This window comes from Anopheles funestus, chromosome 2RL (genome assembly GCF_943734845.2).
Source record: "Anopheles funestus chromosome 2RL, idAnoFuneDA-416_04, whole genome shotgun sequence".
In the NCBI taxonomy this organism is placed as follows: Eukaryota; Metazoa; Arthropoda; class Insecta; order Diptera; family Culicidae; genus Anopheles; species Anopheles funestus.
Window position 1 is genome coordinate 99,536,078 of NC_064598.1, and position 26,854 is coordinate 99,562,931.

The 26,854-nt window shown below is 36.7% G+C and overlaps 6 protein-coding genes and 1 long non-coding RNA gene across 13 annotated transcripts; all 7 read left to right on the top strand.

The window, feature by feature from the left end:
- The first annotated feature begins 5,597 nt into the window (after nucleotides 1-5,597).
- On the top strand, nucleotides 5,598-6,622 carry LOC125763566 (uncharacterized). Its single transcript, XM_049426879.1, has 2 exons — nucleotides 5,598-5,749; nucleotides 5,822-6,622. Exons 1-2 carry the CDS (start codon nucleotides 5,716-5,718, stop codon nucleotides 6,562-6,564), a joined length of 777 nt encoding a protein of 258 aa, XP_049282836.1. The 5' UTR covers nucleotides 5,598-5,715; the 3' UTR covers nucleotides 6,565-6,622.
- A 1,914-nt stretch (nucleotides 6,623-8,536) lies between these two features.
- On the top strand, nucleotides 8,537-9,151 carry LOC125763613 (uncharacterized). The gene is made up of 2 exons (XM_049426963.1): nucleotides 8,537-8,641; nucleotides 8,707-9,151. Exons 1-2 carry the CDS (start codon nucleotides 8,602-8,604, stop codon nucleotides 8,991-8,993), a joined length of 327 nt encoding a protein of 108 aa, XP_049282920.1. The 5' UTR covers nucleotides 8,537-8,601; the 3' UTR covers nucleotides 8,994-9,151.
- Nucleotides 9,152-9,837: 686 nt separating this feature from the next.
- Nucleotides 9,838-10,542, top strand: LOC125763604 (uncharacterized). The gene is made up of 2 exons (XM_049426948.1): nucleotides 9,838-9,947; nucleotides 10,012-10,542. Exons 1-2 carry the CDS (start codon nucleotides 9,908-9,910, stop codon nucleotides 10,464-10,466), a joined length of 495 nt encoding a protein of 164 aa, XP_049282905.1. The 5' UTR covers nucleotides 9,838-9,907; the 3' UTR covers nucleotides 10,467-10,542.
- Nucleotides 10,543-10,991: 449 nt separating this feature from the next.
- LOC125763597 (uncharacterized) lies at nucleotides 10,992-16,043 on the top strand. 3 transcript variants are annotated; one of them, XM_049426937.1, is made up of 5 exons: nucleotides 10,992-11,110; nucleotides 13,812-14,086; nucleotides 14,450-14,561; nucleotides 14,623-15,459; nucleotides 15,522-16,043. In XM_049426937.1, exons 1-4 carry the CDS (start codon nucleotides 11,065-11,067, stop codon nucleotides 14,754-14,756), a joined length of 567 nt encoding a protein of 188 aa, XP_049282894.1. In that variant the 5' UTR covers nucleotides 10,992-11,064; the 3' UTR covers nucleotides 14,757-15,459; nucleotides 15,522-16,043. The 3 variants fall into 3 exon arrangements, 2 of the variants coding, with proteins under 2 accessions (XP_049282894.1, XP_049282895.1); XR_007418354.1 differs by lacking the exon at nucleotides 10,992-11,110 and adding an exon at nucleotides 13,586-13,748 and having other exon boundaries at nucleotides 13,800-14,086; XM_049426938.1 differs by lacking the exon at nucleotides 10,992-11,110 and adding an exon at nucleotides 13,587-13,748.
- LOC125763630 (uncharacterized) lies at nucleotides 12,238-13,078 on the top strand. The gene is made up of 2 exons (XR_007418359.1): nucleotides 12,238-12,556; nucleotides 12,630-13,078. It is a non-coding gene; the product is annotated as an uncharacterized LOC125763630 (long non-coding RNA).
- Nucleotides 16,044-18,142: 2,099 nt separating the features above from the next.
- LOC125763488 (putative uncharacterized protein DDB_G0271606) lies at nucleotides 18,143-19,948 on the top strand. Of its 5 annotated transcripts, none has more exons than XM_049426733.1 (4): nucleotides 18,143-18,253; nucleotides 18,362-18,476; nucleotides 18,559-19,179; nucleotides 19,294-19,948. In XM_049426733.1, exons 1-4 carry the CDS (start codon nucleotides 18,214-18,216, stop codon nucleotides 19,664-19,666), a joined length of 1,149 nt encoding a protein of 382 aa, XP_049282690.1. In that variant the 5' UTR covers nucleotides 18,143-18,213; the 3' UTR covers nucleotides 19,667-19,948. The 5 variants fall into 5 exon arrangements, with proteins under 5 accessions (XP_049282690.1, XP_049282689.1, XP_049282686.1 ...); XM_049426732.1 differs by having other exon boundaries at nucleotides 18,559-19,022; nucleotides 19,113-19,948; XM_049426729.1 differs by having other exon boundaries at nucleotides 18,559-18,984; nucleotides 19,075-19,948.
- A 2,719-nt stretch (nucleotides 19,949-22,667) lies between these two features.
- LOC125763576 (basic salivary proline-rich protein 4-like) lies at nucleotides 22,668-23,654 on the top strand. Its single transcript, XM_049426888.1, has 2 exons — nucleotides 22,668-22,779; nucleotides 22,863-23,654. Exons 1-2 carry the CDS (start codon nucleotides 22,740-22,742, stop codon nucleotides 23,468-23,470), a joined length of 648 nt encoding a protein of 215 aa, XP_049282845.1. The 5' UTR covers nucleotides 22,668-22,739; the 3' UTR covers nucleotides 23,471-23,654.
- Nucleotides 23,655-26,854: the final 3,200 nt, after the last annotated feature.

The window sequence follows — 26,854 nt, forward strand, 5'->3', positions numbered from 1 at the left end:
GCCAAAACTTGGTGCAAAAATGAGGAAAATTTTACATTTTCTCAAACAGGGTAAGGAACTTAGTTTCTCAGATAACTTCTAGCATAGACATCTGAAGGCATGGCCGTCCAAGAAGAAAATGTAGCCATTGGTGCCATCTATCGACCACAGGTTAAAGATTGGCGATCCGTTGGATACCGACCGAGTTATAGCCAAAACTTGGTGCAAAAATGAGCCTTAGTAAATTTTTATTTTTGTGAATTTTTTGATTTTTTTATTATTTTTGACTCTTTTTTTATTTAAAGCATTACTTGAGTGAAAAGAAACACATTGCAACCAATTGGCATTAAAATAAATCAATTTTATTTTTTTTCCAAATTTTCTCAAAAAAATGGCAAGGGGTACCCCTTATGAAATTTTCGAGTTGAAAAATTTTAAAAAATTTTTTTCTGATTTTTTATTCTTTTTTTAATTTGAAGCATTATTTGAGTGAAAAGAAACCTATTGCAACAAATTCGCATTCAAATATATCACATTTAAAAATTTTGCTACATTGCTCAAAAATGAGGAAAATTTTACATTTTCTCAAACAGGGTAAGGAACTTGGTTTCTCAGATAACTTCTAGCATAGACATCTGAGGGCATGGCCGTCCAAGAAGAAAATGTAGCCATTAGTACCATCTATCGACCACATTTTAAAGATTGGCGATCCGTTGGATACCGACCGAGTTATAGCCAAAACTTGGTGCAAAAATGAGGAAAATTTTACATTTTCTCAAACAGGGTAAGGAACTTAGTTTCTCAGATAACTTCTAGCATAGACATCTGAAGGCATGGCCGTCCAAGAAGAAAATGTAGCCATTGGTGCCATCTATCGACCACAGGTTAAAGATTGGCGATCCGTTGGATACCGACCGAGTTATAGCCAAAACTTGGTGCAAAAATGAGCCTTAGTAAATTTTTATTATTGTGAATTTTTTTATTTTTTTATTATTTTTGACTCTTTTTTTTATTTAAAGCATTACTTAAGTGAAAAGAAACACATTGCAATCAATTGGCATTAAAATAAATCAATTTAATTTTTTTCCAAATTTTCTCAAAAAAATGGCAAGGGGTACCCCTTATGAAATTTTCGAGTTGAAAATTTTTAAAAAAATTTTTTCTGATTTTTTATTCTTTTTTTAATTTGAAGCATTATTTGAGTGAAAAGAAACCTATTGCAACAAATTCGCATTCAAATATATCACATTTTAAAATTTTGCTACATTGCTCAAAAATGAGGAAAATTTTACATTTTCTCAAACAGGGTAAGGAACTTGGTTTCTCAGATAACTTCTAGCATAGACATCTGAGGGCATGGCCGTCCAAGAAGAAAATGTAGCCATTAGTACCATCTATCGACCACATTTTAAAGATTGGCGATCCGTTGGATACCGACCGAGTTATAGCCATAACTTGGCGCAAAAATGAGGAAAATTTTACATTTTCTCAAACAGGGTAAGGAACTGGGTTTCTCAGATAACTTCTAGCATAGACATCTGAAGGCATGGCCGTCCAAGAAGAAAATGTAGCCATTGGTGCCATCTATCGACCACAGGTTAAAGATTGGCGATCCGTTGGATACCGACCGAGTTATAGCCAAAACTTGGTGCAAAAATGAGCCTTAGTAAATTTTTATTTTTTTGAATTTTTAGATTTTGTTATTATTTTTGGCTCTTTTTTTATTTAAAGCATTACTTGAGTGAAAAGAAACACATTGCAACCAATTGGCATTAAAATAAATCAATTTAATTTTTTTTCCAAATTTTCTCCAAAAAATGGCAAGGGGTACCCCTTATGAAATTTTCGAGTTGAAAATTTTTAAAAATTTTTTTTCTGATTTTTTATTCTTTTTTTAATTTGAAGCATTATTTGCGTGAAAAGAAACTTATTGCAACAAATTCGCATTCAAATATATCACATTTAAAAATTTTGCTACATTGCTCAAAAATGAGGAAAATTTTACATTTTCTCAAACAGGGTAAGGAACTTGGTTTCTCAGATAACTTCTAGCATAGACATCTGAGGGCATGTACGTCCAAGAAGAAAATGTAGCCATTGGTGCCATCTACTGACCACAGGTTAAAGATTGACGATCCGTTGGATACCGATCGAGTTACAGGCAAAACTTGGTGCAAAAATGAACCTTTTGAAATTTTCAAATTTTTATATTTTTCTTAATTTTTTCTGATTTTGTATTCTTTTTTCAATTTAAAGCATTATTTGAGTGAAAAGAAACTTATTTGAATCAATTGGTATTAAAATAAATCAATTTAATTTTTTTTGCAAAATTTCTCAAAAAAAAACGTAAGGGGTAAGCCTTATGAAATTTTCGAGTTGAAAATTTTTTAAAAATTTTTTTCTGATTTTTTATTCTTTTTTTAATTTAAAGCATTATTTAAATGAAAAGAAACTTATTTCAGAAAATTCTCATTAAATTTCATCACCATTTTTTTTACATAAATGTTTAGTGACGGGGTTACACTAGAAAACGCTTTACGAAAGGATCCGCGAAACCGTTGTCAAATGATTTCCGAGAACATAAGCTTTTACTTCTGAATATGTGACTGTATGTGAAATTAATAAAAAAGCATAAATTAAAAACATTACCGACAGGAAGCAGTCAATCATGTTTTATGAGGAATACAAGCACAAAAAATAGAAGATACTATTGAACATAATTTCTAGAAATATGAAAGAGTTTACTGATAACTCCCACAAGATTTTGAACCATTCTTCACTTGTGTTACATCATGTGAAAAAATCCTTCATCCTTCAGATATTTTAACTTCCTGTAACAATGTACCGAGTTTCACAAAGTCACTCAATTGTCACTAGAAAGGACGAAAGATCCTGGAAAAAATCATCCTTGCAAGAGATCTCCCATGATCATTAATAACGAGAAAGTCTTCAAGGAAGACATCTGAAGTTTGGATCGTCTAACCAGCTCGATGCTAGCAAAACCTCCAAAAAGCCCAGACAGGAAATGGGCTCGACTTTAGACGAAAATTCTCTCGGGATATGGATCATGTCGTTTTTTGACCTGAGTGTCTCGGTTGGAAACCATTTGCTAAAGATAGCAGAAGAAGAAAAACGAAAAAAAACATACAAAATATTCCATTCCAAAAGGAGTCAAATTTCTAGCAGGTTTTCCCTTTCCTTTAGCATCCAATGGTTCTTTCGTGTGCATATATACGCATACAGCCGACAACAAAAAATCGGGTGTTGCATTCTACCAGGTCCGTTTGCATGTTACCGATCTGGCGAGCTGCACTCGATAGGCTGGCGCTCTTATGTTTCTCATAATGTTTCCATGTCTTCTAGCAGCGTTTTCCGTTTTGCTGCATCGTCTCGACCGTATATGTAAATCACCAATTTTCAAGTGTGATGCGCATTCAAGTCGTAACCGACACCGACCGTTCGAAATGTACCAATCGGAGCATCATTCCGATCGGATGGGATACGGTTGCGGGCGCGCTGGAAATTATCACGATAATAACAAGCCGACTAATAAGCTGAACTAAACCCGATCGGCTAAAATGATGATGGATGAACCGGCTGCACTGATGACGACCTTTTCTGGCGGGTCTAAGTGGGAGATAATGCCACATTTCCTGGATGCCGATCCGTTCAGGATTCTAAATCACTCCAAACACTTCAAGTGGAATGCGTGAAGAAAAACTGTTCGTGGGAAAATACGTAACAGAAGAGTTGTTATGTAGATCAGATCTTTTAACACGGTGCAATTTAAAAATATAGTATTGATATATTTTATTTTTTTTTATTATCATGCTTCATCAAGTTAAGTCACAAATTGATGTTTCCTTTAAATGACGAAAAACAACGCCAGAGTATGCATTCTCTCAGATTGTGTGGGTATTTTGCTATCGTTAGTAACGCTTTAAAAAACTTATTTTCGTTTCAGTTACCAATACAAAAACTCGTTATTAATTTCGTTAATTTATGACTAATTGCGCATACATTTTAAAAACATTTTTAAACAAGTCTGACTAACCTTAATTAAAGGCACCATATAAACCATACTCCCATCTTTGTCCGTTCAACCCAACATCCACCATACACGTTAATTAAACGTCTCCGGGTGCTCCTCGGCATTCATTAACGACAATCACAAATAATGTAGCAAAGCGATTTAAACCATTTAAGCTAAAACCTCGCGACAACCACACCACGCACTGAACAGGGAAGAAAGCCCAATCGGATACAAATTTCACTGTTTGCATCAATTAAACGAGTCGCTTCGGTCGTTCTCTATGTTGCTTTTACCCCGTTTACTGCAGCAGCATAAATCCATCCAATGAATTAATGCATTCTATGCCGTTCCGGCTTTAGGGGTTTCTTGATTTCCTTCAATCTTTTTGCCCTCGTCCTCTAAACATTAATTGAAAGTGTTTTGTCGTTTCATCGTTTCTAGTTTTATTTATGCATTTGTGTTGCATTGGGAACCCTCTTTTTCTATTCTAACGTGCTCTTTGTTAGCAACTGCTCCACAAGCTCACGTAAAGAATATTTTTACACAGACCAACGAAAAATACCAAATATTTAATAAATGTAAATTTGTTAAGGTGCAAACAATGGACGCTGGCCCAAAACACTGTAACCGATCCAATATGGTTGGCTTCCTTTGCATCTTTTTTGTGCATTTCCAACAGCCATCTGACCACCGGCGACGGTGTTGCTGTATTCGCTTATCAAGTGTCACCTTAAAAAAGATGGCGGATGTTTGAAATTTGACTTTCCCAATTTCACACCGTCCGCCGGATCACTTCCCTGTTCCCTGAGTACGAGAACGAGCCACATTCTCCTGTAACAAACATATGACATTCGATGCGACCGGAGGTCTCCAATACGGACCCACAGCATATGCATAAACCCTCCGTAAAAACCCTCGCATCGTTCCACTAACAAGTGACCGATAGCAAATGGGTATCAGTTCGTGGTTTGGTTTGCAGTTTTGCTGAAGCAACAGCTAGCAGCCGGGGGCTAGCAGTAGAATTTAATATAAAAACTCTGCCTCCGATCTGGCGGCAAAGGAAAAGCCATAAAGTTGACTGAAAAATTGCACTACCGTTCGGATCGAATTTCATGTTCGGTGATGGAATGTTGGCTGCTTTCGGTCACAATGCTTGGTAAATGTGTTAGTTGGAAGCAAATTTGGATCTTTTGGTTTTTGTAGAACTTCTTTTAATATTCTCTTCTGTCCTGATGCGTTGTAACAATTTCCCACGGGTCTGTTTGCGAACGGTTTCGGGGTGGTTTTAACGGATTCTTGCCAAGATTGGCCCAGCAACCTGACAGTTTGAAGGCCTTTGTGAGGGAGCTAACGTAACATACCATGCATGTGGCCTTCGACTGGACGGTTTTAAATGCTTCAGAACCCGATCCGTTTGCGTCTGGAAGTGCGTCTTCCGAAGTGGAAGTGGAACATATTGTGACGTTCATAAATCAAACCATGCTAAACCTGCTACAACAAACACTTAGGTAAGGTTAAATTGCTTATCGATTTTGTTTGTTTTTCACCTGACCAGTGGGACTAAGTACATAACACGGTGTACGGCCAAGTACAACACTAACGTTTGTAACACTATCGATTTCGCTTCAAAAGCAACAGTTTGCTATTCCTTTTATTGCAGCTGTACATATTTTGCACACCTCATTCTAGTGCATGGTTGAACTATGGACGTATTCATTGCTTTGCTCTTTGCTTTGGGTAAGAACATTTTCTCGAAAATTTTAACCTCTTTCTGTTTTGTTCACTTTAACTATTTCTGTTCTGATGTAGGTCTGATGTACCCGTCGTCTGCTGTGATGGCAAATGACCTTCCAGCCCTGGTGCGAATTGTTCGGCAGCAAAACAAGTTGCCAATGGAGACAACTGTCCCTACCGATCCTGAAGATTCTGAACCTAACTATGATGATGAACAATCGGTCAGAGATATAACCCAGCATGTACCATTTATCAATCAGGCCCCGCAATCAAAAACTATTGAAACACTACAAAAGCAGTCTTTAGTATCAACTACTGCCAAACCTACTGTTCAAATAGTCAAATCACCTGTACAATCCCAAACTGCTTCCCAATCCCAAATTGCTTCAAAGCCGAGCTCCAAGCCAAGTGCCCCTAATCCGAACAACCCTAGCAAGAACATATCCAGCACCCTACCTCCAACTGATTCAACGCCATTATCCCAGCAGAAGTCAGACGTTTCTTCCAAACCAATCCCAATAGTACTAAACGTGAATGTAGTGGTTCATTCAGAATCAGAAAAACATCCTACAGAATGTGCGGACTGTAATCATCAGACAAAACCATCTCAACATAAGTGTCAAAGTTTCAAATCTCCGCACATTGAAGGTTCGAAGATAGTTAAAAATCTAAATCGAATGCCCAAGCATATGCCCAGACAAAACATCAAACCGATCAAAATCCAAGTTCCCATTAAGATGAAGGTACCTATCGATGTTCCATCTGGAAATGAGCAATATTACGGTCATAAGGCACAGGCTTATAGGAAAAATAACTGAATACTATGCTGAAAACTTAAACAATAAAGAAATCTATTGTAACGTTTGCTTTGTCAAAGGATCTTCAAAAGAAACTTTATTTGAGGTTTTAAATCTATAGGTCGTGGCTGTATGAATCTTGCACGCTTGCAACCCACTTACAAGCATTTACAAGTCCTTAACTGTAAACTATACACCTATATGATTAAATATGACTGATTTCGAGGAATCATTACTGTGATCCTTTTAATTAGATAAAACTATGATGAACGAATGATTTTCTCTTTCTATCAGGTGTAATTCATTAATGAGTTCAATTTATAATTTATTATCTACAGTTTCACGAGCAATTAACTCTTATAAATTATATATAATAACACAAACGCATTTCTCTCGCTAATGAAACTTTTACTTTGTATTATTTGTTTAAACGATGTAACAAGTTTTTCTACTGTATATGTATATATCTGTTTTCCTTTAAGGACATCAAGATGATCTATAAATAGTTTACTTTAATAAAATTCAGTTCTATAACGTCTTTCGCGTAACATAACTTTGCATTATGTTAGTAAATAAATTTATTTATTTATTTTCCAGTCTATTGTTTTCACTAGGTTAATCATAAAATATATCAAACAAATTGCTTTGCGAAATATTGATGCTGTCGTATATTACGGCTAGTTACAAATCTAACTATAAACTATTTCTTGTGCATTGCTCTGGTATGATCTTTATAAAAGAACTGCCAAAACAAATGCTCATACCATAGTGCTTTGTTGTGCCTTCAAACGCAATGAAAGCTGTCATAGTATTTGTTTGCTTCGTTACATTGAGTAAGCTGTAAACCTCGTTTTAAATTTTCAAATATGTTACAAACGTTTTATTCTTCCAGCATTCGCTCAGGTTGGTTTCCCACCCCCCATCTTGGGAAAACGAAGCCGTCCCGATGATATAAGGTACCACCTGCACCGGCCAGAAACTCTCAGACGTACATCATCAAATGCTGCGAATATTGATAATCTGGTCGCATCAATCGTAGAACAAATTGTGAACAATATGTTCCCTGAGGGTACATCACTGCGAAGAGCTTATCAATTCGGTAATCCGATGACGAGACCAGGTGGAGTAGGTTAAAAACTAAAGTTAAACCACAAGTGTTTTATACCAAGCAGCATGGACCAAACGCCAGTTTATTGTATTGAATGATAAATGATGTGTGATACATCCAATGTGATGCAAATGTTCGGCAATTTCCAAAGCGTTTTATTCCTAACAACTGCATAAGTTAACTTTTCGCCAACTTTTATTCCAAAGATGTTGTATAAATTTTCTTATCTTAATACCAGGGGTGCCTGCTACAGCAGTCCTCTGTCTACGGGCTATGACTGTTGATCACATAGATGTAAAAATACTTCTGGCACTGATGGTCTAGTTTCAATATCCTGACGTGATCAGTACATCGGAATCTAGCAAATCTAATACGTTGCGCGATAATGAGTTTATCACATCATTTTGGTTGTTACCTCATACATTTTAGAATTACAAATATTGGGAAATTCCACTCACATGTGGAAATTAATTAATAAATTTAAATAAATAATTGGGGCGGCCCGGTGGTGCATGTGATAAACGGCGCCAGTCCACACGGCCGGACCGGGTTCAAATCCCATCCGGACCGTCCCCCGTAGCATGGACTGACTATCCGGCTACGTGGTAAAATAAGTCTAGTAAGCCAGAAATGGCCGGCGTGACCTGTAAGGTCGTTAAGCCAAGAAGAAGAAATAATTGTCTAGCTAAATTTATTTCAATATTTAAAAATTTAGCAACTTCGCCTGTGTTTATTTATTACACCTTTCATTATTAAATTAAACCATTAATAAAACCCTTAAAGCATGATGTATGCATTGTAACACACAAGTCATTCGGATACATTAAACCATACCATAAGCATATCGACAAGCAAAATCAATTGTAAACTATTTTTCCTTTCCATTGCTAATATAAGTTCGTATATTCAAGAGCTATACCGTAGTCGTCAAGATTTGTCAGACGCCAGAAATGAAAGCTGTTATAGTACTCGCTTGCTTTGTAGCACTGGGTAAGCCTATTATGCGGTTTCAAATCAACCTCATCATCTAAATTTCAAACGATCTACACTTCCAGCAAACGCTCAGGTTCTTCCTACCTTGCTGCCATGTCCTCCCGATGATTTCGATTGTATCCTCAATCCAATAGGAGAGCCTAGAGCCAGACCACTGAATAGCAACGATGTTGGGGACCTGGTCGCTTCACTCGTACAACAAATTGTAGACTTTATTTTCCCTGACGGTACTGCACCAGGCAATGAGGATCGAACCATAGATGGCATTGGAAAGCTAGTATCATGGGTTGTCAATGAAGTCATTGCTCAATTTGGTAATCCTATGACAAGACCAGGAGGAGTTGGCTAAGAAATATACAATACCCCGCTGACAACCCGCTTAGTCCAACTGCTGACCATACTGAGGGAGAAATGCTGTGCGATGCAAATTGAATGCTTCAATAATTTGTGTTACACTAGGCACTTCTATTGATTATTGGTGAATAAATACTGATAAGCAGCAAATTATATTCTTTGTAAAGTTCTAATTCTTTGTTTAATGATTTTGTGTTTGGTTTTTTGCTTATAACTCATCAGACTTTTATTCTGCGGCATTTAATGTTCATTCTATAAACCATGCAGTTCATTCATAGTCTAACTATTTCCAAGCTCCCCTTGATCACGAACAATGAAAACCTTTTCCTAAAGATGTTATCCGCTCATACGTGCAAACCCTGCCAGTTGGACGAATGCTTACATCTGAATATTCGGAAGGGTATAAAAGTCACCAAAGTGATACACACACCGAGCCAGGAAGAAAAGTCAGCTTAAAATTAATTCAACGTAATATTTTTGTAAATTAAACAAAGCTATCAGCAATATAGGTACTCCCTTCATAAAGTAACGACCTAGGAAGTAGACAAATAGGTATGCATTCTAGGCAATAGCCTAGATGTCATTTGCTACTGTCGAATACCGGTACTCTCGAAAGACAACCGAAATCGGCATCGCGACAAGCTATACCAAAGAGTCATAAATATGCGAATCGCCATTTATGACACTTTTGTTTATTTATGTTACCCTTCATTACTTGTATGAAACACTGCATTACACCCATTATATAGATGATTAGCAATACGTTAATAACCACATCATAAGCGGACTGAAAATCAAATTCATCTTGAAACAATTGCTTGTTTAAATTGCCGTGCTAGAACAACTATAAAAGATCGTCTCATAGAATTGCCATACCACAGTTCTCAGGTTTGTTCCCAGACGTCAAAAATGAAGGCTGTTATAGTACTTGTTTGCTTTGTAGCACTGGGTAAGCAGATTCAATCTTCATATTACGCTCATGATCTTATATGTCAAACGTTCTACATTTCCAGCAACCGCTCAGTTCCAACCGCCAACCTTGCAACAATTCTGTCCCCCCGATGATGTACAGTGTCACGTTAGTCCACCTATCGTACAACAACTCTGTCATCCCAATGATGTACAGTGTCACATTAGCCCACCAGCATTACTAAGATCCTTGCCAATTAATACCGCGAATGTTGGTAATTTGATCGCGTCAATCGTACAACAAATTGTGGACTATGTTTTCCCTGATGGCGCATCACTGCGAAGCGCTGAACCAACCGTCGAAGGCATTGGAAAACTAGTGGCTTGGATCGTGAATAAGGTGATTGAATTGCTCTCCCAAGAAGAATCACTGCGCCGAATGCAAAACGACAAAAACCGAACCGAAGCAGACCGAAAGAAAAAAGAGAAAATGAAAAATTTGGTGAGGCCATTTTTACCATTGTACCCATTTTTACCCGTGCCTCCACCAATTGTATAAAACGTATGTTATTGGATTAGTTCAATCGATTCAATCTTCAAATAAATTGTTCCATTATGGGAGGTTTTGTTAGCGACCTTCCCCAAGCAATTTTAAGTGACTTTTCTTAAAGACTTCAAATATAAATTTTACTGTAAATGTAATTTATAAGGGATGATTTAAGTATTACGTAAAGTACAAATTGACAATTTTTGACCCACTACTCACTGTGGTAAAAAAAACGTAACGCTGGAAGCGTAATAGTTTGGTGAGTAGTTCGTCAGCTTAGTGCTGATACATAGTAGATCCTTTTCCGCATGTTATCCTTGATACCATTTCGAAATCTTCTACGATTGATCGATGACCGATGATCAATGATAACATGCGAATACTAATTGCCTAATTGCCGTAATTGAACACATGATTAATTGATTATGAATTTTCAAGGTTATAGCATTAACTACGCTTTGACGCCTTGCGATTATCATGCTTTAATTAAATATAGTTACAATCAAGCGTTGAATTTCCTTCCTTAACCAGTATATAACATTGGTCTGAGGCAATCTAGTGTTCACTAGTTGCATTGCTGTTTACCGACGACGCGCTATCAGACAACATAATGAAGCGACATAATGTTGCATTAATACTTTGCTCATTTGCGATAGGTAAGTTCGTTCTCCTTAAAAGGCATAGGCATAACAAAAAGTAAAGGCTTTTAGTTTATATTACAGTTTTTATCACAACTACGATGGGCCAAGTAGAGCCAAAATGGCCTATTCCTGCAATCTACCGACGACAGCATCAGCAACGCTGTATTCCTGGAGGTTACTGTCCCGAAGACAATCAAATCCCACAATTGTCAGACATTTTGATAGTAGACTTACGAAAGAACCCAGGTGTGGGCACTGCTATTCTCTCATCTCTAGCACCAGTTGATAGACTTATTGGTCAACGTACTTATACCATACCACACTGCACGTTCGGTAGTTTGGGGTGTCCAGATGTTGGACCGTAATTTGGGGTGTGAGTGAACAGTTTGTATCACTTTTTGATTTAATTCTTGGTGAAAATTCACTGCGGATGCGATACGAAAATCAACATTTTATTTGAATAAATCAACTATTTATCAACTCGGGAATGGATAATATTTATTATTGTTTTAAATTCAGGTTCTACATATAAAATACTAAAATCTAAATGTAACGTGCATTATGCAGCGTTACTGCACTGTTGGCATAGCTGTTTTCACCGAAAGATTTGATATTTTCTAGGATATTTTATAGGACTGACTATCTCGCTACGGATAAATAAAGCCAAGGAAAGGCAGTAATCGCGACTTCTTGAGTTTAGAGTGCCACAAAAAGGGAATTGAAATCAATGCTAGTTGATATCCGTCCAGTAGAAAAGCATTAGCTAGTCAAGATGGTGATAATAATACTAATATTCATATAATAATTTAAATTGATCTTATTGGGTAGGGGTAACGCATTTTGGACTTAGACAGCGTAGACATTTCATTCAACAATTTAATTTTTTTTCCGTAGAATGCGGAATACATGTCATGCAATTCGAAGAATATTCCTTTTCGGAAATCGACCCTACGCTTGGTACGTTTGAAGAGAGGCCCAGTGCGGAATTTTCTAAAGCTTTCCATCAAAATCTTCTAATTTTTGAACATTGAAAGATCTTCTACTGCATGTGAAGAAAACTTCATAGAGTACACCTTGGAGTTTGAGCATTACGTAGATCTATTGCGTATTCCTGTATACGGGGCCGATTAACTAGTAACCATAACAGATCGATTAATATTTGTAAGTCTCATATGATTTGAAATCTTTTGGTTCGATATGAATTATTGTTGATATATTCTAATTTGTTGTACTACAAACATTCACGAAATAATTCGAGTTTTTATAAACCTTTCATTTTGCTAGCTCTTGAACAGCTATGCATCACGCTTGAAACAAATCTTTATCAATGATCATAATTTCTTATCAAAGACAATAACAGCTATAAAAGAGCGTTCATTCAAGTGTTATAATACTTGTTTGATGTTCAGAGATCAAATATGAAAGCTTTCATAGTAGTACTTGTTTGCTTTGCAGCAATGGGTGAGCTGATTGTCCTTTTTAAAATTACATACATCATCTATATACCAACATCCTATCAACATTATCCTTCCAGCAAATGCTCAAGTGGCTTTTCGACCACGTATCTCGCCACAACTCTGTCATCCTGATGATATACAGTGCCACCTTAACCCATCTGCATGGCCGACCAACAAAGAACAAGTTGGGGACTATACTGTCGATTATAGTAAGTCACTGCGAAGCAGGGAAATACTCATACAAGCCATTGAAAAACTAGTGTCTTGGATCGTGAATCAAGTTGTTGAATATTTCCTCAAAGACGAATCGCTGCTCCGGATGCAGTTGAGAAATAAACCGCCTCGCCGTATTTGCGATCCCAAAGACACAGAGTGCAATAAATTGTACTCCAAATTTCTTCCCTTGTTCCCACCTATCCCCATTTCTATCCTTGGATACTGAGTAAGCAATGCATTATTACGTTAGTCTATTTCAATCGATTTCCAAAAAAAAAATATAGCTTCAAATAAAAGTCCTATGTTTCAATCCGTTTTCTGTTGAAGCCTTAACAACGTAAATCGCAAGTGAAATTAAATATAACTATTTTTAAAGCATAAAATGTAATACATAATTTAATAAAACCTTTGGATAAACGTTTATTAATGTTTACTAGTATTGCTATTACATATAACATGACCAGAACCTTTTTTTCACTCATGATATCACTCATTCTTCATCATGATATCACTTTCTTTTCATCATGATATCACTCATTCTTCTTCTTTATGACACTTTGATCTCGGTAGTATTTTACTGTCGTTTTTTTTACTTATCACTTGACTGAAGTATTATTCGACTTTTATTTTCCAATTGTTTGGTAACCAGTAATCGGACAATGGAACAATTAAAACGGGATTTTGGTGGCGATGCATATTACTATTTACCATGCTATAATTTAAGCCATCGTTAATTGATTCTTATATTTTTAATTTACACAGTTCAGGCTGAAAACCATTTACTGCGCCTATAGTGTGTTGGTGATGATTTCTTAACGACTTACTTAGTCCAAGCTACAACTACTCGCGGTCTTGGGCTGCTGCAGAAGTCATCTAAACCGCTCATAAACGAACGTTGTCTTCATCGCCTGCAAACGACGAACTTCTATCGCACAACATCATGAAGCAAGTTGCATTAATACTTTGTTTATTTGCGATAGGTAAGTCCGTACTTCCAAAAGGCATACATAACAGAGAGTAAACGCTTTTAGTTTATATTACAGTTTTTATCACAACTACGGTGGGCCAAGTAGAGCCAAAATGGCCTATTCCTGCAATTTACCGAAGACAGCGATCGCAGAGCTGCAAATTTCGGAAGGGTTGTGCCGAACATAATCAAGTGATAGAAATGATAGAAGGTTTTTCAAAAAAATCGCGACGACAACCACTTAGTTGGGGCAATATTATTTATTCATCTATAGTGGCTGATAGATATATCAATCGTATTTTTGGTGTAAATGCACTGCCACCATGCATGTATGGAGAAAAGGATTGTGAGGTAAGGCCTTTCATAGGGTAGGACCAGCGCTTAAACACGTATCATGATCCATATAGACGAATACCTAACCGACAAGAACAAGGATATATCGGAAATATATTTTTCTTTTTCATACAGTAGTACTAATTTATCATATCGTATAAAATAGGCAAATTGTTCAATAAAATGTTGTAGTTTTTGTAATCAGACAATTTCAAACAAACCTTTTTAAACTTTAAACCCGCTGAGAACTTATCTCTCAAAAACGTTCCGGTAGCTGTGTGTTAATTTAAACTGCTTAATTTAAACTGCTACTAAACATCACGCTCGTTATAAATCCACCTCAAATTCAACAACAATTTCTTGTTTGTATTGTTCTTCTAGAATGGCTATAAAAGACCGTTCATCCATCATCGTTGCAAAACGATTCACGGGTGTGTTTTTATAGGTCGAAAAATGAAAGCTATTGTTATTCTACTTTGCCTCGTAGTACTGGGTAAGCTGAGTATGGTTGTTTAAGCTAACATCATCAACTTTGACTCTTCCTATATTTCTAGCGAATACCCAGGATGTTATCCGATCGCCATCTTCTTTGCGCCTTATGATGGTTCAACCCCCTCCTAACTGTCTACCCGAAGATAAATTCTGCCAAATCTCAGTTGGCCGTAGAGCCAGATCTCCGAATATTTAAACTTTATCGCATTTCTACTGAAACAAAACATTTTCTCTTAATTTTGAGATTCGAATCAAAATGAAGCTGAAATATTTGAAATAAAAGTGTATCGCATCAAAAAAAAATTCGTAAAGAATTTTTATAGTTTGATTTTAAAAACTTCGCTTAATTCTTTATCATTGGTTTGTAGCTGAAAGATTTGTTCTGTATTGTTCTTCTATGGAAATTGAAACTACAAATATTACTCGTAATGGATATTTCTACGCAGTCAGTGCACGAATAAAATTTATTTTTTCATGAATTGTGCTTTATTTGATATATTGATATCAGCAAGCAGGGTTTCGGTAATGTGTTTGAAATGAACTATCCTCAAACTTAATTTAATTACCCAGAGAGAAAAAACTGTCCAATAACAAAACCTTTTCAATAGTATCAAATACTCAAAACGAAGTTTTACCGTAACGCATTACCATAACTGATTGTTAATTGCATAATGCATTATTATTTTTACGTGAAGTTCTGAAAATATACCACGCCTCATAATTATCATGGGTTAACCTGGCTTAATTTCCATCGAAAAAGAACTTTCCTTTAGTAACCACTATAAAACATCGGTCTGGGTCCATTTATTCTTCACTTTTGCATTGTTGTTTGAAAGCGACACTTCTATCGGAAAACATAATGAAGCGAGTTTTGCTACTACTCTGTTGTATTGCAATGGGTAAGTCCAAATTCCTAAACATCATTCGATACCTGTTGCTTTAAATATTACTTACATTACAGCAAACGCAGGCGTCCTGCATCGATCAGCGATCTGTATTTGGCCAATTATGGAATGTCCTTTAATCGAACCGCATTTTGGTATGCATAGTCTAAATCCCGCAATGGTTGAAGCTATATCACCAATCGTCATGGAGCCATTGCTTAGACCAATTGCTGACATACATGACATACATGGACATACATTCATGTCCATGGTCGGGTAACATAAACCTAACATAGGACGTCTCATGAATCATGTAGATAGATTTCCAACCGACCGGAATTGTTAGATTGATTTTACCAACAATTTCATATCAATACAAGCTCCTAATATCAATACCAGACAAGTTTGTCATGTACGAATAAATTATTATTTTGTGTTTTTCAACAGCTTGCATTCAACCCTTTTAATTCCTAACCATGGATAACAAACATCCAATTTCAAAAATATCATAATAATAGTCAAAAGCGATACAATTAGACTTCAGTTAAAACATGTTTTAATTCGGTCATAAACAATACTGAAAGGACATCAATGAAAATGATTTGAAAAATGTAATTATAAAACACCTTCTTAAAAATGCATAAATGACACACGTAAGGAAAGAACGGTAATAAAATCAGCTAAATATATAAATTCTGACAAAGAGTAAGAACAGATTTCTATACCATTACCATACCTTGGAAAAAAACCATTAACTAGTACCCCAGCCATGAGCTCAAAATCGTTCTAGGGAACTTGCAAAATTTGTTACTGACCCAATATTTGAGAAATTTAGCGAAATTGTATAAACTGATGTATTTTAATGCAAAATGTAAAACTGTTGAAATAAGTTTCCTTTCACTCAAATAATGGTTTAAATAAAAAAGTATAAAAAATAATAAATAAATAAAAAAAAAATTGAAAATTTTCTAAGGTAAACTTTGCTATTTTTTAAAATTTAGAAAAAAAAATTAAAATTGATTTATTTTAATAGGTGTTCGTTGAAAAAGATTTCTTTTCACTCAAATAATGCTTTAAATTAAAAAAAGAATAAAAAATCAGAAAAAAAATTTTAAAAAAATTTTCAACTCGAAAATTTCATAAGGCTTAGGCCTTTTTTTTTTTTTTTTTTTTTTTGTTAACGGGGAGGGAACCTTCAAAAGGTACCCACCTCGAAGGGCGGCTTGCGGCTACAAACCAATCCCTCCGAGATGGGTTATGTGGGATTCATCGTGACGCTGGGCCCGTGAAGCGGACCCGGCAGCCGATGGGACCCTAACTAAACCACTCCTCGACCTGATCCGAACCCTGCCGATGCGCTTGATGTGCGTAGTACTCCATGCAGGAACGTTTGTGCGATGCACCCATCCTGTTGACGCGCTGCTGCTTTCCAATGCTGCCACTGCGTCATCCGTCCTAGTTGTCTCAGCTGCTGCTGCTGCTTCGTGCCTTCCTTCCGCTGCTGCTGCTTGATTCCGCCCGTCCGTAGCCGCTACTTCCGGTGGGGTCTAGCTCCTGCTGCTGCTCTGGTTACTCGTTGCTGCTGCTGCTGCTTCCGTTGTCGTCATCCTTTGGTGCGGTCCCGTTTGTTCCGTGTTCCGCCGTCGTTGTTGTCGTCTCCGTCTGGCCGTAGGTGGACTTTCCTCATTCCATCTCACTTGGAGGTTTCTGAAGATGGTCCTTGCGGCGGTCCGGACTGCTTCCCATGTGTTGCTGTTGGCACACATTTCCGCTGCAAGATTTTCTATCGTCAAGCGGGTGTGGCTCTGCTGCTGCATCTCGTGTTGGGTTCGAGCAAACCGTGGACAGTGGAACATTACGTGGTCTAAGGCTTAGGCCTTAGGGACTTCATAAGGCCCTTACGATTTTTTTGAAAAATTTTGCAAAAAAAATTAAATTGATTTATTTTAATGCCAATTGATTCAAATAAGTTTCTTTTCACTCAAATATTGCTTTAAATTAAAAAAAGAATAAAAAACCAGAAAAAAAATTTTAAAAAAATTTTCAACTCGAAAATTTCATAAGGCTTACCCCTTACGATTTTTTTGAGAAATTTTGCAATAAAAATTAAATTGATTTATTTTAATGCCAATTGGTTCAAATAAGTTTCTTTTCACTCAAATAATACTTTAAATTGAAAAAAGAATAAAAAATCCGAAAAAATAAGAAAAATATAAAATCTTGAAAATTTTGTAAGGCCTTAGTTTTTTTTGGGGAAATTTAGAATAAAAATTAATATTGATTTATTTTAATGAAAATTTGTGAAAATAACTTTTTTTTTCACTCAAATAATGTTTTAAATAAAAAAAGAATGAAAAATTGAGCTACTTTTGTTCGCAAAAGCGAACTTTCGTGAAAGACGCGAGCGCAATAACAGAATTTTTCCTACTACAAACCTGCTACAAACAATTTCTACAATTTCATCCATTTCTTCGAGATCACATTAGCTGTTGCGAATATTGAACATGCATGTTTTGCATTTATCAAGTGTAGTTGCTATTAATTACAAGACCAACAACACGCGTATAGTTGTATAGGCTATGTTAACATTATTTTAGAAAGAATTTACAACAATGTTACAATATGATCGATGTTATGTACTGCTGGTACAACCACCGTAAGAAAATATGTATTAGTTCTTCATTCCCGCCAAACTGCTATATAAATCCAAGGCGAGCTCGATAGCAGTACAGCGTGCTGATTTCGTATCATCACATAATCGTCGTCGACATGAAGTCTTTGGCAGTTCTGGTTTGCCTGGTGGCGATTGGTAAGTACTCATATCGCGTTATTGTTTCCATTGTTTACCTCGGTAACTCTGTACTTCTTCCTCACGGAAATATTTAAAAAACCTACTTTTTAACTTTTTCCATTGTAGCAAGCGATACCTTCATGCCGCTTCATGGTGCCTTTAATCCTGAAATGGCAAGGTTATTCCTCCAAAACCAAGGTGGCATAAAAGGACAGCAGGAGATTCAGATTGAACCTCAAAGGTAACATGAATGTGTGATCGCCTAGACCTTGGTAAGCTAATTTCATTCCTAATTTTAATTCCTAATTGCCTAATTTCATAAGAGCTCAACAACAACAACAACAACAAATTCAACACGCCGAAGAAATATTTAGACTAGTTGGAAGAAAATTACAACAGCAAAAAGAAGAACAACATTCGAAGGATATTGGAAGAAAACTACAGCAGCAGAAGCAAGAGGAACAATGGAAACAGCTTGGAAGAAAACTTCAAAAAGAAAAGCATCAATATCATAACACGAACAATCTCAGACAACGAGGCCCTGACGGTGACTGCGAAGAGCAAACACAACAACTTCCGCCCCAGCAGCAGCAGCATCAGCAGCAGTGGGGTCACAGGCGACGTGCCCCAGATTGTACGGTTGATGACATTGACTGTGAAGAGCAAACACAACAACTTCCGCCCCAGCAGCAGCAGCCGCAGCAGCAGCAGCAGCAGTGGGGTCACAGGCGACGTGCCCCAGATTGTACCTTAGATGACATTGACTGTGAAGAGCAAACACAACAACCTCCGCCCCAGCAGCCGCAGTGGAGTCACAGGCGACGTGCCCCAGATTGTACGGTTGATGACATTGACTGTAAAGAGCAAACACAACAACTTCCGCCCCAGCAGCAGCAGCCGCAGCAGCAGCAGTGGGGTCACAGGCGACGTGCCTCAGATTGTACCTTAGATGACATTGACTGTGAAGAGCAAACACAACAACTTCCGCCCCAGCAGCAGCAGCAGCAGCCGCAGCAGCAGCAGCAGTGGGGTCACAGGCGACGTGCCCCAGATTGTACCTTAGATGACATTGACTGTGAAGAGCAAACACAACAACCTCCGCCCCAGCAGCGGAGACAACGCGACGAAGGCGATGACTCCGAAGACCAAACACAACAGCCGCCCCAACAGCAGCAGCAGCAGTTTTACCCACGACGGAACCATCCACAAGACCCCCAATGCCTGATATTCCCTGAACGTTGTGATTATGTCGAAGGAGAACGACAATTTAGGCAGATCGGAAAGAAGTTGCAACACCAGAAGGAAGTAGAACAATGGAAACAGATTGGAAGAAGGCTCCAGCAGGAGAAGCAAGTGGAACAATGGAAAGAGTTTGGCAGGAAACTTCAGCAACAAAAACATCAACACTACCAGGTACAACAACATCAATAGACAACGGGTGCCTGATGTTATATGATGCCTAATGCCGGTTCAACCATATATGCAACTCCAATACTACACATCAGGATCATCGATTTGAAGATATGCTTGTTAATTTCATGATTATCTTCCTCTATGCACTATAGGCTATATTGTATTTTGTTGGGACTATCAACAATACCCTGCTTGAAGATTACTTGACGTTCATATGGGAACTTCTGGGATTCTTCTTATGAAAGTTCTCTATTGTTTTCTTGGTTTTGCTTAAATAAAATCCTTTTCATGCCAACTATATATCGTTAAAATTGTTCATCTTTGAACTACTGCCGGAACTACGTGTCACTATCGTGCAACGTAGGCTTCCCATATTCCGACAAGCTGGTAACGTCATTAGAATAAGACCGAACAATCCCACCTGTGAAGTCTTTACCGATAACTTTGAGAGAAAAGGCTTGATGGTCCCGACATTGAGATGCAATGATGACGTTGATGCGTTCGCCAGAAATGCCTTTAATATGAGATTGATTCAAGAGAGGAGAGTGACAGTAACCAGGTACGATAATTTTTGCAGCAGGCTCCAACAAGAACTTACATATATTTCATATCACCTTTCGATCTCATGAAAAGAAAAGCATACAATTACCGTAAAATAGCCACCTACTGTCGTACATTTAATTTTCTTTGTAGTACTGAAACATAACCCTTTTTGTGCTTTTTAAGGTCCATGGAAACGATAACGTTGTCATGGAGAATTATACCATATAACTACTAACGCAAACAAATTCTAAATCATGCCGAATTAATTAAAAGAGTTAATCTGTATGTTACTAATCTCCGATCCGCATACGCATACGATCCGAATCAGACTACTATTTACAACAGGAGTGTATATAAAAGATCAGCCAATGAAACCTTTTTTGAGAAAGTTCTTGTGTTTGTATCGAACCAAACGTAAGGGAAAAGAATCAACATGAAGTACGTCGCGGCACTGTTGGTTGCAATTGGTAAATTATTTTAGCATTCACTCATTACATCGGCCATTTGTTGATATTTAACATTACGTTCTCCATTAAACAGCATATGTGTTCATCACTTTAACATCTGCTGAATCACAACATCCAAGAGAACACCATGCGTTGAACAGACATTTGTTACGACAGGTAGAAAAAGAGTATAAGAGACCTTGCACACCAGGCCTCTATGGAAAGTGTTGGGAGCCTAGAAAACCTGTACGTGGTTTAAAATACCGAAAATAATCCAAAACTTATAAACGTGAAATTGGTCTATCAAAATTTTAGCCACGCCCTGAAAGGCTGCGCGCACATGGACGTAGGTGCCTATGGGGTGATTGTGAACAGCATGGACATAATCATCATCACGGTTAAAAACTGCAATAACAAGGAAGAACCCATCAGCGTAACGCGATGTCCAACATTTTGCCCCTATTATGACCCATGTTAAATACAAAATCAAATAAAGTGTTCATTATTAAAAACGAACCCAACATCCCGGTTATTGGAATACGCTTTGGCAGACAGAGTACCATTCGAGATACTCTAGCTTTATATTACATCATCGCTGGAATCTGTACGAGTTTCACTGGTTTTACTATTGGTAGATTCAGCCTACATTACTCTTAACAATTTCGGATGAGATGTGTTGTCTAGGATATGAAACGTCTGTACTATTCATTTCTGAAATCATGTGATCATCAGTGATAAATTCACTTGAGTTAGACGATGATCTACGCAACAAGTTCTTCAAAATAGGGTACAGATGAAATAAAAAGTCGTTTCTAGAAACTCTACTATAAAAAAGTACACGTGTAAAATTTATAACGCAATTAGTGCGTGTAATAAAAAATACTAAAAAACAAACTACAAATCATGTCGAATTATTTAGTGCTGCATGAATTTAATCTGTTTAAGAGAGAATATATAAATAGTCAGCCAAAGTTATCAGTTAGTTATTTTAAGGACGTCTTGGTGGTGTAGTACTGTCAAAGGGAAGCGACAAGCGTCAGTATGAAATACATCACGGCATTGTTGGCAGCAATTGGTAGTTTTTTGCATTCATTTCATATAGGTATTTGTAATATTTGCATATGTATAATGTATATTATGTTATCCTACCAACAGCATATCTCTTCGTCACTGTCACGTCAGCTGAAGCACTTCAACCGAAGGAAGGCCATGGGTTGGGCAGACATCATCTACGATACCGGATACCTCCACCAGGAAGACATGGTGGAGTACGTAGTTCTTCCAGCAAAATACAATTCAAAAATCAGCTTTTTTCATATTGCAATTTCTAATTTTAGCATTGGATGGGTGGATTAGGGCCCCCGTCCAAAGATGAACCTAGGCGTCATCACAGTTAAGAACCACTGCATTATGATACTGGTTATCAGAGAAAAGCGCAGTACAGCTCTTTCATCTTTCGGGTGCCTTTGTATGACAGCTATCAAATAAAATTTTTCTACATTTGCTTAAACAACAAGCTTTTTTTCATATTTTTCGTTATACTCTTAAACTGACATACTACACATTATAAAGCATTATGGTGCATATACTCTTCAGTATTTCGTCAGTCAATGGATATTCAGGAATTGTATTTATTGAATGAATCATACATGTACCGCAAATTCTATGACTGTAGTCAATTAAGGAGTTTTGAATACATCGGAAAGACTTCATCATCCTGTGCATACCTTTACACCTAGAGCAAGATCAGAAACTAAACATAGTGCCGTGTAAGCGAGAATGTATAATACACGCAATTCATTTCCATTTCCATTATAAATGTATCCAATTGTTAATCAATTGTTGCTTGAAATCTCATTTATGCAAACTTTTTTCCAGTATCCTTGTTAAATTTGCACAGTAAGTACCCGTCTTGTAAAACTAATTGCCAACAATAAGAATTTCATTTTATTTTTTCACGCCTCATGCCACACTAACTAATGCGACCAATCGATTTTTTACGGAAGAATTGTTAAATGCACTATAAAAATAGTAGTTATCCTAAACTACCTTACAATGCATTAGAAAGTCTTCGAAAACTCAAGTCTAGAGTGCTGGCAACCATGAAGCGATTGATAATTCTGATTTGTATAGCAACAATAGGTAAATTAATCAAAACACCAATAACATCATCCCTTCCCCCAAAACCTCACCGTATCTTAAAATACTTATTTCTACATCTACAGCTAATGCGAGAGCACTGGAGAAACGAGAAGACTCACAACAAGTTCAGGAAGTAAAGCCAGTCCAATTTCGAAGTCAGCAGGTAAAAGGAGAAACACCTCCCCAGCAGACTGTTCAAGAGCAACAACAAGCTCCGAAACTTCCAAACCATCCCCATACAAATTCACCTCAAAAGACATCAGGAGTCAAGAAACCATCAAATCCCCCACAAGGTCAAAAACCGGAAAAAATACAAAAACCGAAAGATAAGCATCCTCCAAGTCCAAATTCGCCGAAGAAGAAAACTCCCTCCGCAAAGGGTGAAAAAGAACCACCACAAAAACAGATCAAAGGTCCTCCGGAAGCGAAACATCCACAATCCCAAATTAAAGGTACCCCAACAACGAAAACTTCAAAATCTGCCGTTAAAACTCCTCCAGCGCAGGTAAAAGGACCTCCACAAACGAAAGGTTCGCAAGGACCTAGACAAACGAAAGGTCCGCAAGGACCTTCACAACCACAAATCAAAGGATCTGCGCAAGCGTCACCAAAGAAACAATCACCACGCGCTCAGGTGGAACAAGTACCCCAAACTAAAGACGCACAGACTAAAGAACAGACGAAGGGTTAAAGTTGAAAAAATATCCTAAATGGTATAGGTTTGACCCAAGATATCACTATGATCTATCTTTGCCCACCATTATCGTGTTGTGCGTCTAAGCAGATGCTCAAGATGAATACAACAACGTTTGGCTTTTAAATTCTTTAGTGTGTGAGAACCTCTTTAATAAATTTGATGATTACGAGCGAGCGAATTAATTTGTTTGAAATAGTCTCTTTGCATGTTTTTGTGATATCGCAATATCGTCGAAATGATGAAAGCTGTCTCACATATAGACATGAAGAAGATCTTTCATTTACAGTTTTTGCAAGCCGTCGTTGACATTCGCTAGATAAGGGATAACAAAGAAAGATTTTCAATCATTCAATAAATGAAAAGAAGTATAAAGTGCAACTTTATAAGGTAAGCAATGTTAAGGAACGCCAGAAATGGCTGAAACCCGCTTAAGTTGTACTGTATTTCTAGAATTAATTCAATAGAAGTAATTCAATTTTCATTGCAACAGAATTGTACATTAATTTCATTGATACTGTGATAAAGTAATTCTAATTAATTTAACTTTATGCTCTACTTTTCCCTGAACAGTAAGTAACAAAGCAAAGTTCTACAAACTAACAGAAAAATATATTAAACAGATCAATTAGGTAGTTAAACACATAACTATAATTCGAAAATAAAGCATCGGCATTAAATTCGAAAAGAAAGCTTAGTGTATAAGGTTATTCCAGCAAATAAAACTATACATTACTGTAAAACCGACACTACAATAAGAAAATCCTTATTTTTTTAGGACTGCTCCTTACTGTTGTCTTAAGAAATGTGAAATATGAAAATCTATTAAATGTTATTTTTTATTTTTGTTATACTATTATGAACTATTATGTAAATAATAGAGAGCACATGCTTCCAGCGTTACGTTTCGTTACGATAGGGAGGGAAAAATGTACAATGTTTGCGTTACGTAGTGATTAAATCATCCCTAAGAAATGTTATGAATATTTTCATGTTCATTTCAATTCAACTAACTACATGGTTTCGACTACACTATTTCATTTGCTCTACACTTAACTTACACGATTTTACAACTTGTATAATGTATGATAATTAGTCATAGGAACAGTTTTACCATAAAACTGGCAACCCACATCCATTTTGTGCTTTGTGTTCCCTTCGAAGGCAAACAATAATGGCGATGTTGAAGAAACTTTTCTTTTTTGCGCTCGTCGTATTCTTAATAGCAGGTAAGTATCAACTATACAACAATTGTAAGCCAATATTTAAAATGGTTCGTTTCTTTCTTTGTTTTCCTAATAGCTTCGCTTTCGGTTGCTGATGCTGAACCACAACAATTGTACACGACTTATCCACCCGGGATTTTGAGACGGCTTCGACATGCTATGAATTATATGGAGGCTATCAGAACCAGATCCTAACCTTATCGATCAGAAAGAACCTTTTTCGTCTTAAGAAATGTAATATCTTCTTAATGAAAATGCTTATATTTGAAACTTCCCATATGCTTCGTGCTTAAGCAATAAATACGTTCAGAGAAAAAAACAATAGCAAATATGGCATTTTTGTTTTTTTTGTTCATTATGAAAACGTAAAACTAATAACTGAAGTTCAATAAAAAAAGTAAAGAAAAAGAAAATCGTTATTTATAAAAAAAAGCAGTAGTGGTTGCCCAAAACCAGTAACATGGCATCCATATATCATTGGCCTATTCATGAACCTAGATTGATAAATACAATATAGCCGCAAAACATTCCTCTTCCGATTCTTATAGGTTAGGTTCTTATTCACTACTCTGACACTTGCCTTTACATGCGAGTAAATTTACCATCCTTGATCATATTTGATATTCCTGTCTATGTTCGTAACCAGCATTGATTTCGTCATTTTTCAGACATTTCAATGTAAGAAAATAAGCGAATAAAAAACATACAGCACAGAATGCAAAATTAAGTAGATGTAATTTTTTTAAGATTTGATCAATATGTAACGACGAAAATATGACTAACACAAAACAACAAAAACTATCGCTATTAAGCCATTAAGCAAAACAATACAAAAAAGACGTAAGGTTAGGTTAAATGAAATGTAAAACATAACTACACAACTTACTTGTCCGATAAGCATACATTACAACATAAATATATTCCTTGCTGTACATACCTTGTCTAGATTAGCATTAGATTGACTGATTAGCAAAACACTAATTGGAAAAAAGATTATAAAAGGGACGCAACACTTTATCGCATATGTCATTCGCAAGCCACTATTTGGCCCATAATCTAAGCGTGACAGGCAACAGTATGAAATACGTATTCTTCATTTCTGTTTTAACGCTCATCGTAGCAGGTGAGTGTGTTTAGATTAACATTTGCCTAAAATGATAATTTCAATCTCACAATTTTTGCAGTATCTCTCATCGGCGTAACTACGGCTTATCCGAGTGCAAAAGCCCCGGCAATGAAATATCCTGCTCCTGCTGCCTGTGTAATTATGGACGGCAGAATAATGTGCCCCAATTTCTACTGGTGGGGTTAAAATATCATCAGACCCGATCCTCTGCCTTTGTAATCATATGGTGTAATAACATAAATATCATACACTACTTCTTACATGTCGTTTAATTTTTTTTTTGAACTTACACTTGACGTCCATTGTCTGTTTTTGCACATTTTTCCCTAACCCTCGAGTAAGCTCTACTTCTGTTTCTTTTTGGCAAAAAGTCGACCTTAACTAGGTTAATACACTTAATTATATTAGTCAATAATTGCAACGAAGAACTATGCGAATGTTATGTTATATCTTGTCGTACGGTCGATCGACGACGATAGCGGATACACCATCGAGCAGGCCCAAATTTGCGACGAATAGCTATCCCTTTATTTACTATTTCGAATTTCACGCCCCCAATCAATCAACCATTGTTGCATATTTATCTGATTAGATAGTTTAAAATATTCCCGATAAATCGGGTTAACGAAACATAACGTTATTAAAGTGCGAGAGAAGTTCAAAATCAATGAAGAAAAGCATAATAAAAGTGTTCTTCTACGTCTTTTGCGGTAAATATTGTTCCGCTTTTTGCAATTTTTTTTATTCTTAATTTTGTATTTTCTGCAATCTTTCTTCTAATGAGATTAGCACCGTCTACAGAATATCTTTTATGCTATGAAGTAGATGGCTGCATAATAATAACCATATCGTTATCTTTATGAAACTTTGCTGAAAACCAAGTAATGGTGCTCTGTACGAATCATATATTCAATACTTTTAGTGCACGCTCAAGTTCACTAATCCAACGAGAACTAAACGATGGATATAAAAAGCGCATCTGTATCAAACTGGGTGTATACAGCCTTGCACAATAGTTCGTATTGTAAT

Bases quoted from the DNA above. Each gene is read 5' to 3' on its own strand.
- LOC125763566 (XM_049426879.1), top strand. From the start codon at position 5,716: ATGGACGTATTCATTGCTTTGCTCTTTGCTTTGG. The intron at 5,750-5,821 runs GTAAGAACATTT...GTTCTGATGTAG, and splicing joins TGCTTTGCTCTTTGCTTTGG to GTCTGATGTACCCGTCGTCT.
- LOC125763613 (XM_049426963.1), top strand. From the start codon at position 8,602: ATGAAAGCTGTTATAGTACTCGCTTGCTTTGTAGCACTGG. The intron at 8,642-8,706 runs GTAAGCCTATTA...CTACACTTCCAG, and splicing joins CGCTTGCTTTGTAGCACTGG to CAAACGCTCAGGTTCTTCCT.
- LOC125763604 (XM_049426948.1), top strand. From the start codon at position 9,908: ATGAAGGCTGTTATAGTACTTGTTTGCTTTGTAGCACTGG. The intron at 9,948-10,011 runs GTAAGCAGATTC...CTACATTTCCAG, and splicing joins TGTTTGCTTTGTAGCACTGG to CAACCGCTCAGTTCCAACCG.
- LOC125763597 (XM_049426937.1), top strand. From the start codon at position 11,065: ATGAAGCGACATAATGTTGCATTAATACTTTGCTCATTTGCGATAG. The intron at 14,087-14,449 runs GTAAGGCCTTTC...TTGTTCTTCTAG, and splicing joins ATGGAGAAAAGGATTGTGAG to AATGGCTATAAAAGACCGTT. The intron at 14,562-14,622 runs GTAAGCTGAGTA...CTATATTTCTAG, and splicing joins ACTTTGCCTCGTAGTACTGG to CGAATACCCAGGATGTTATC.
- LOC125763488 (XM_049426728.1), top strand. From the start codon at position 18,214: ATGAAGTCTTTGGCAGTTCTGGTTTGCCTGGTGGCGATTG. The intron at 18,254-18,361 runs GTAAGTACTCAT...TTTCCATTGTAG, and splicing joins GGTTTGCCTGGTGGCGATTG to CAAGCGATACCTTCATGCCG. The intron at 18,477-18,558 runs GTAACATGAATG...TAATTTCATAAG, and splicing joins ATTCAGATTGAACCTCAAAG to AGCTCAACAACAACAACAAC.
- LOC125763576 (XM_049426888.1), top strand. From the start codon at position 22,740: ATGAAGCGATTGATAATTCTGATTTGTATAGCAACAATAG. The intron at 22,780-22,862 runs GTAAATTAATCA...CTACATCTACAG, and splicing joins GATTTGTATAGCAACAATAG to CTAATGCGAGAGCACTGGAG.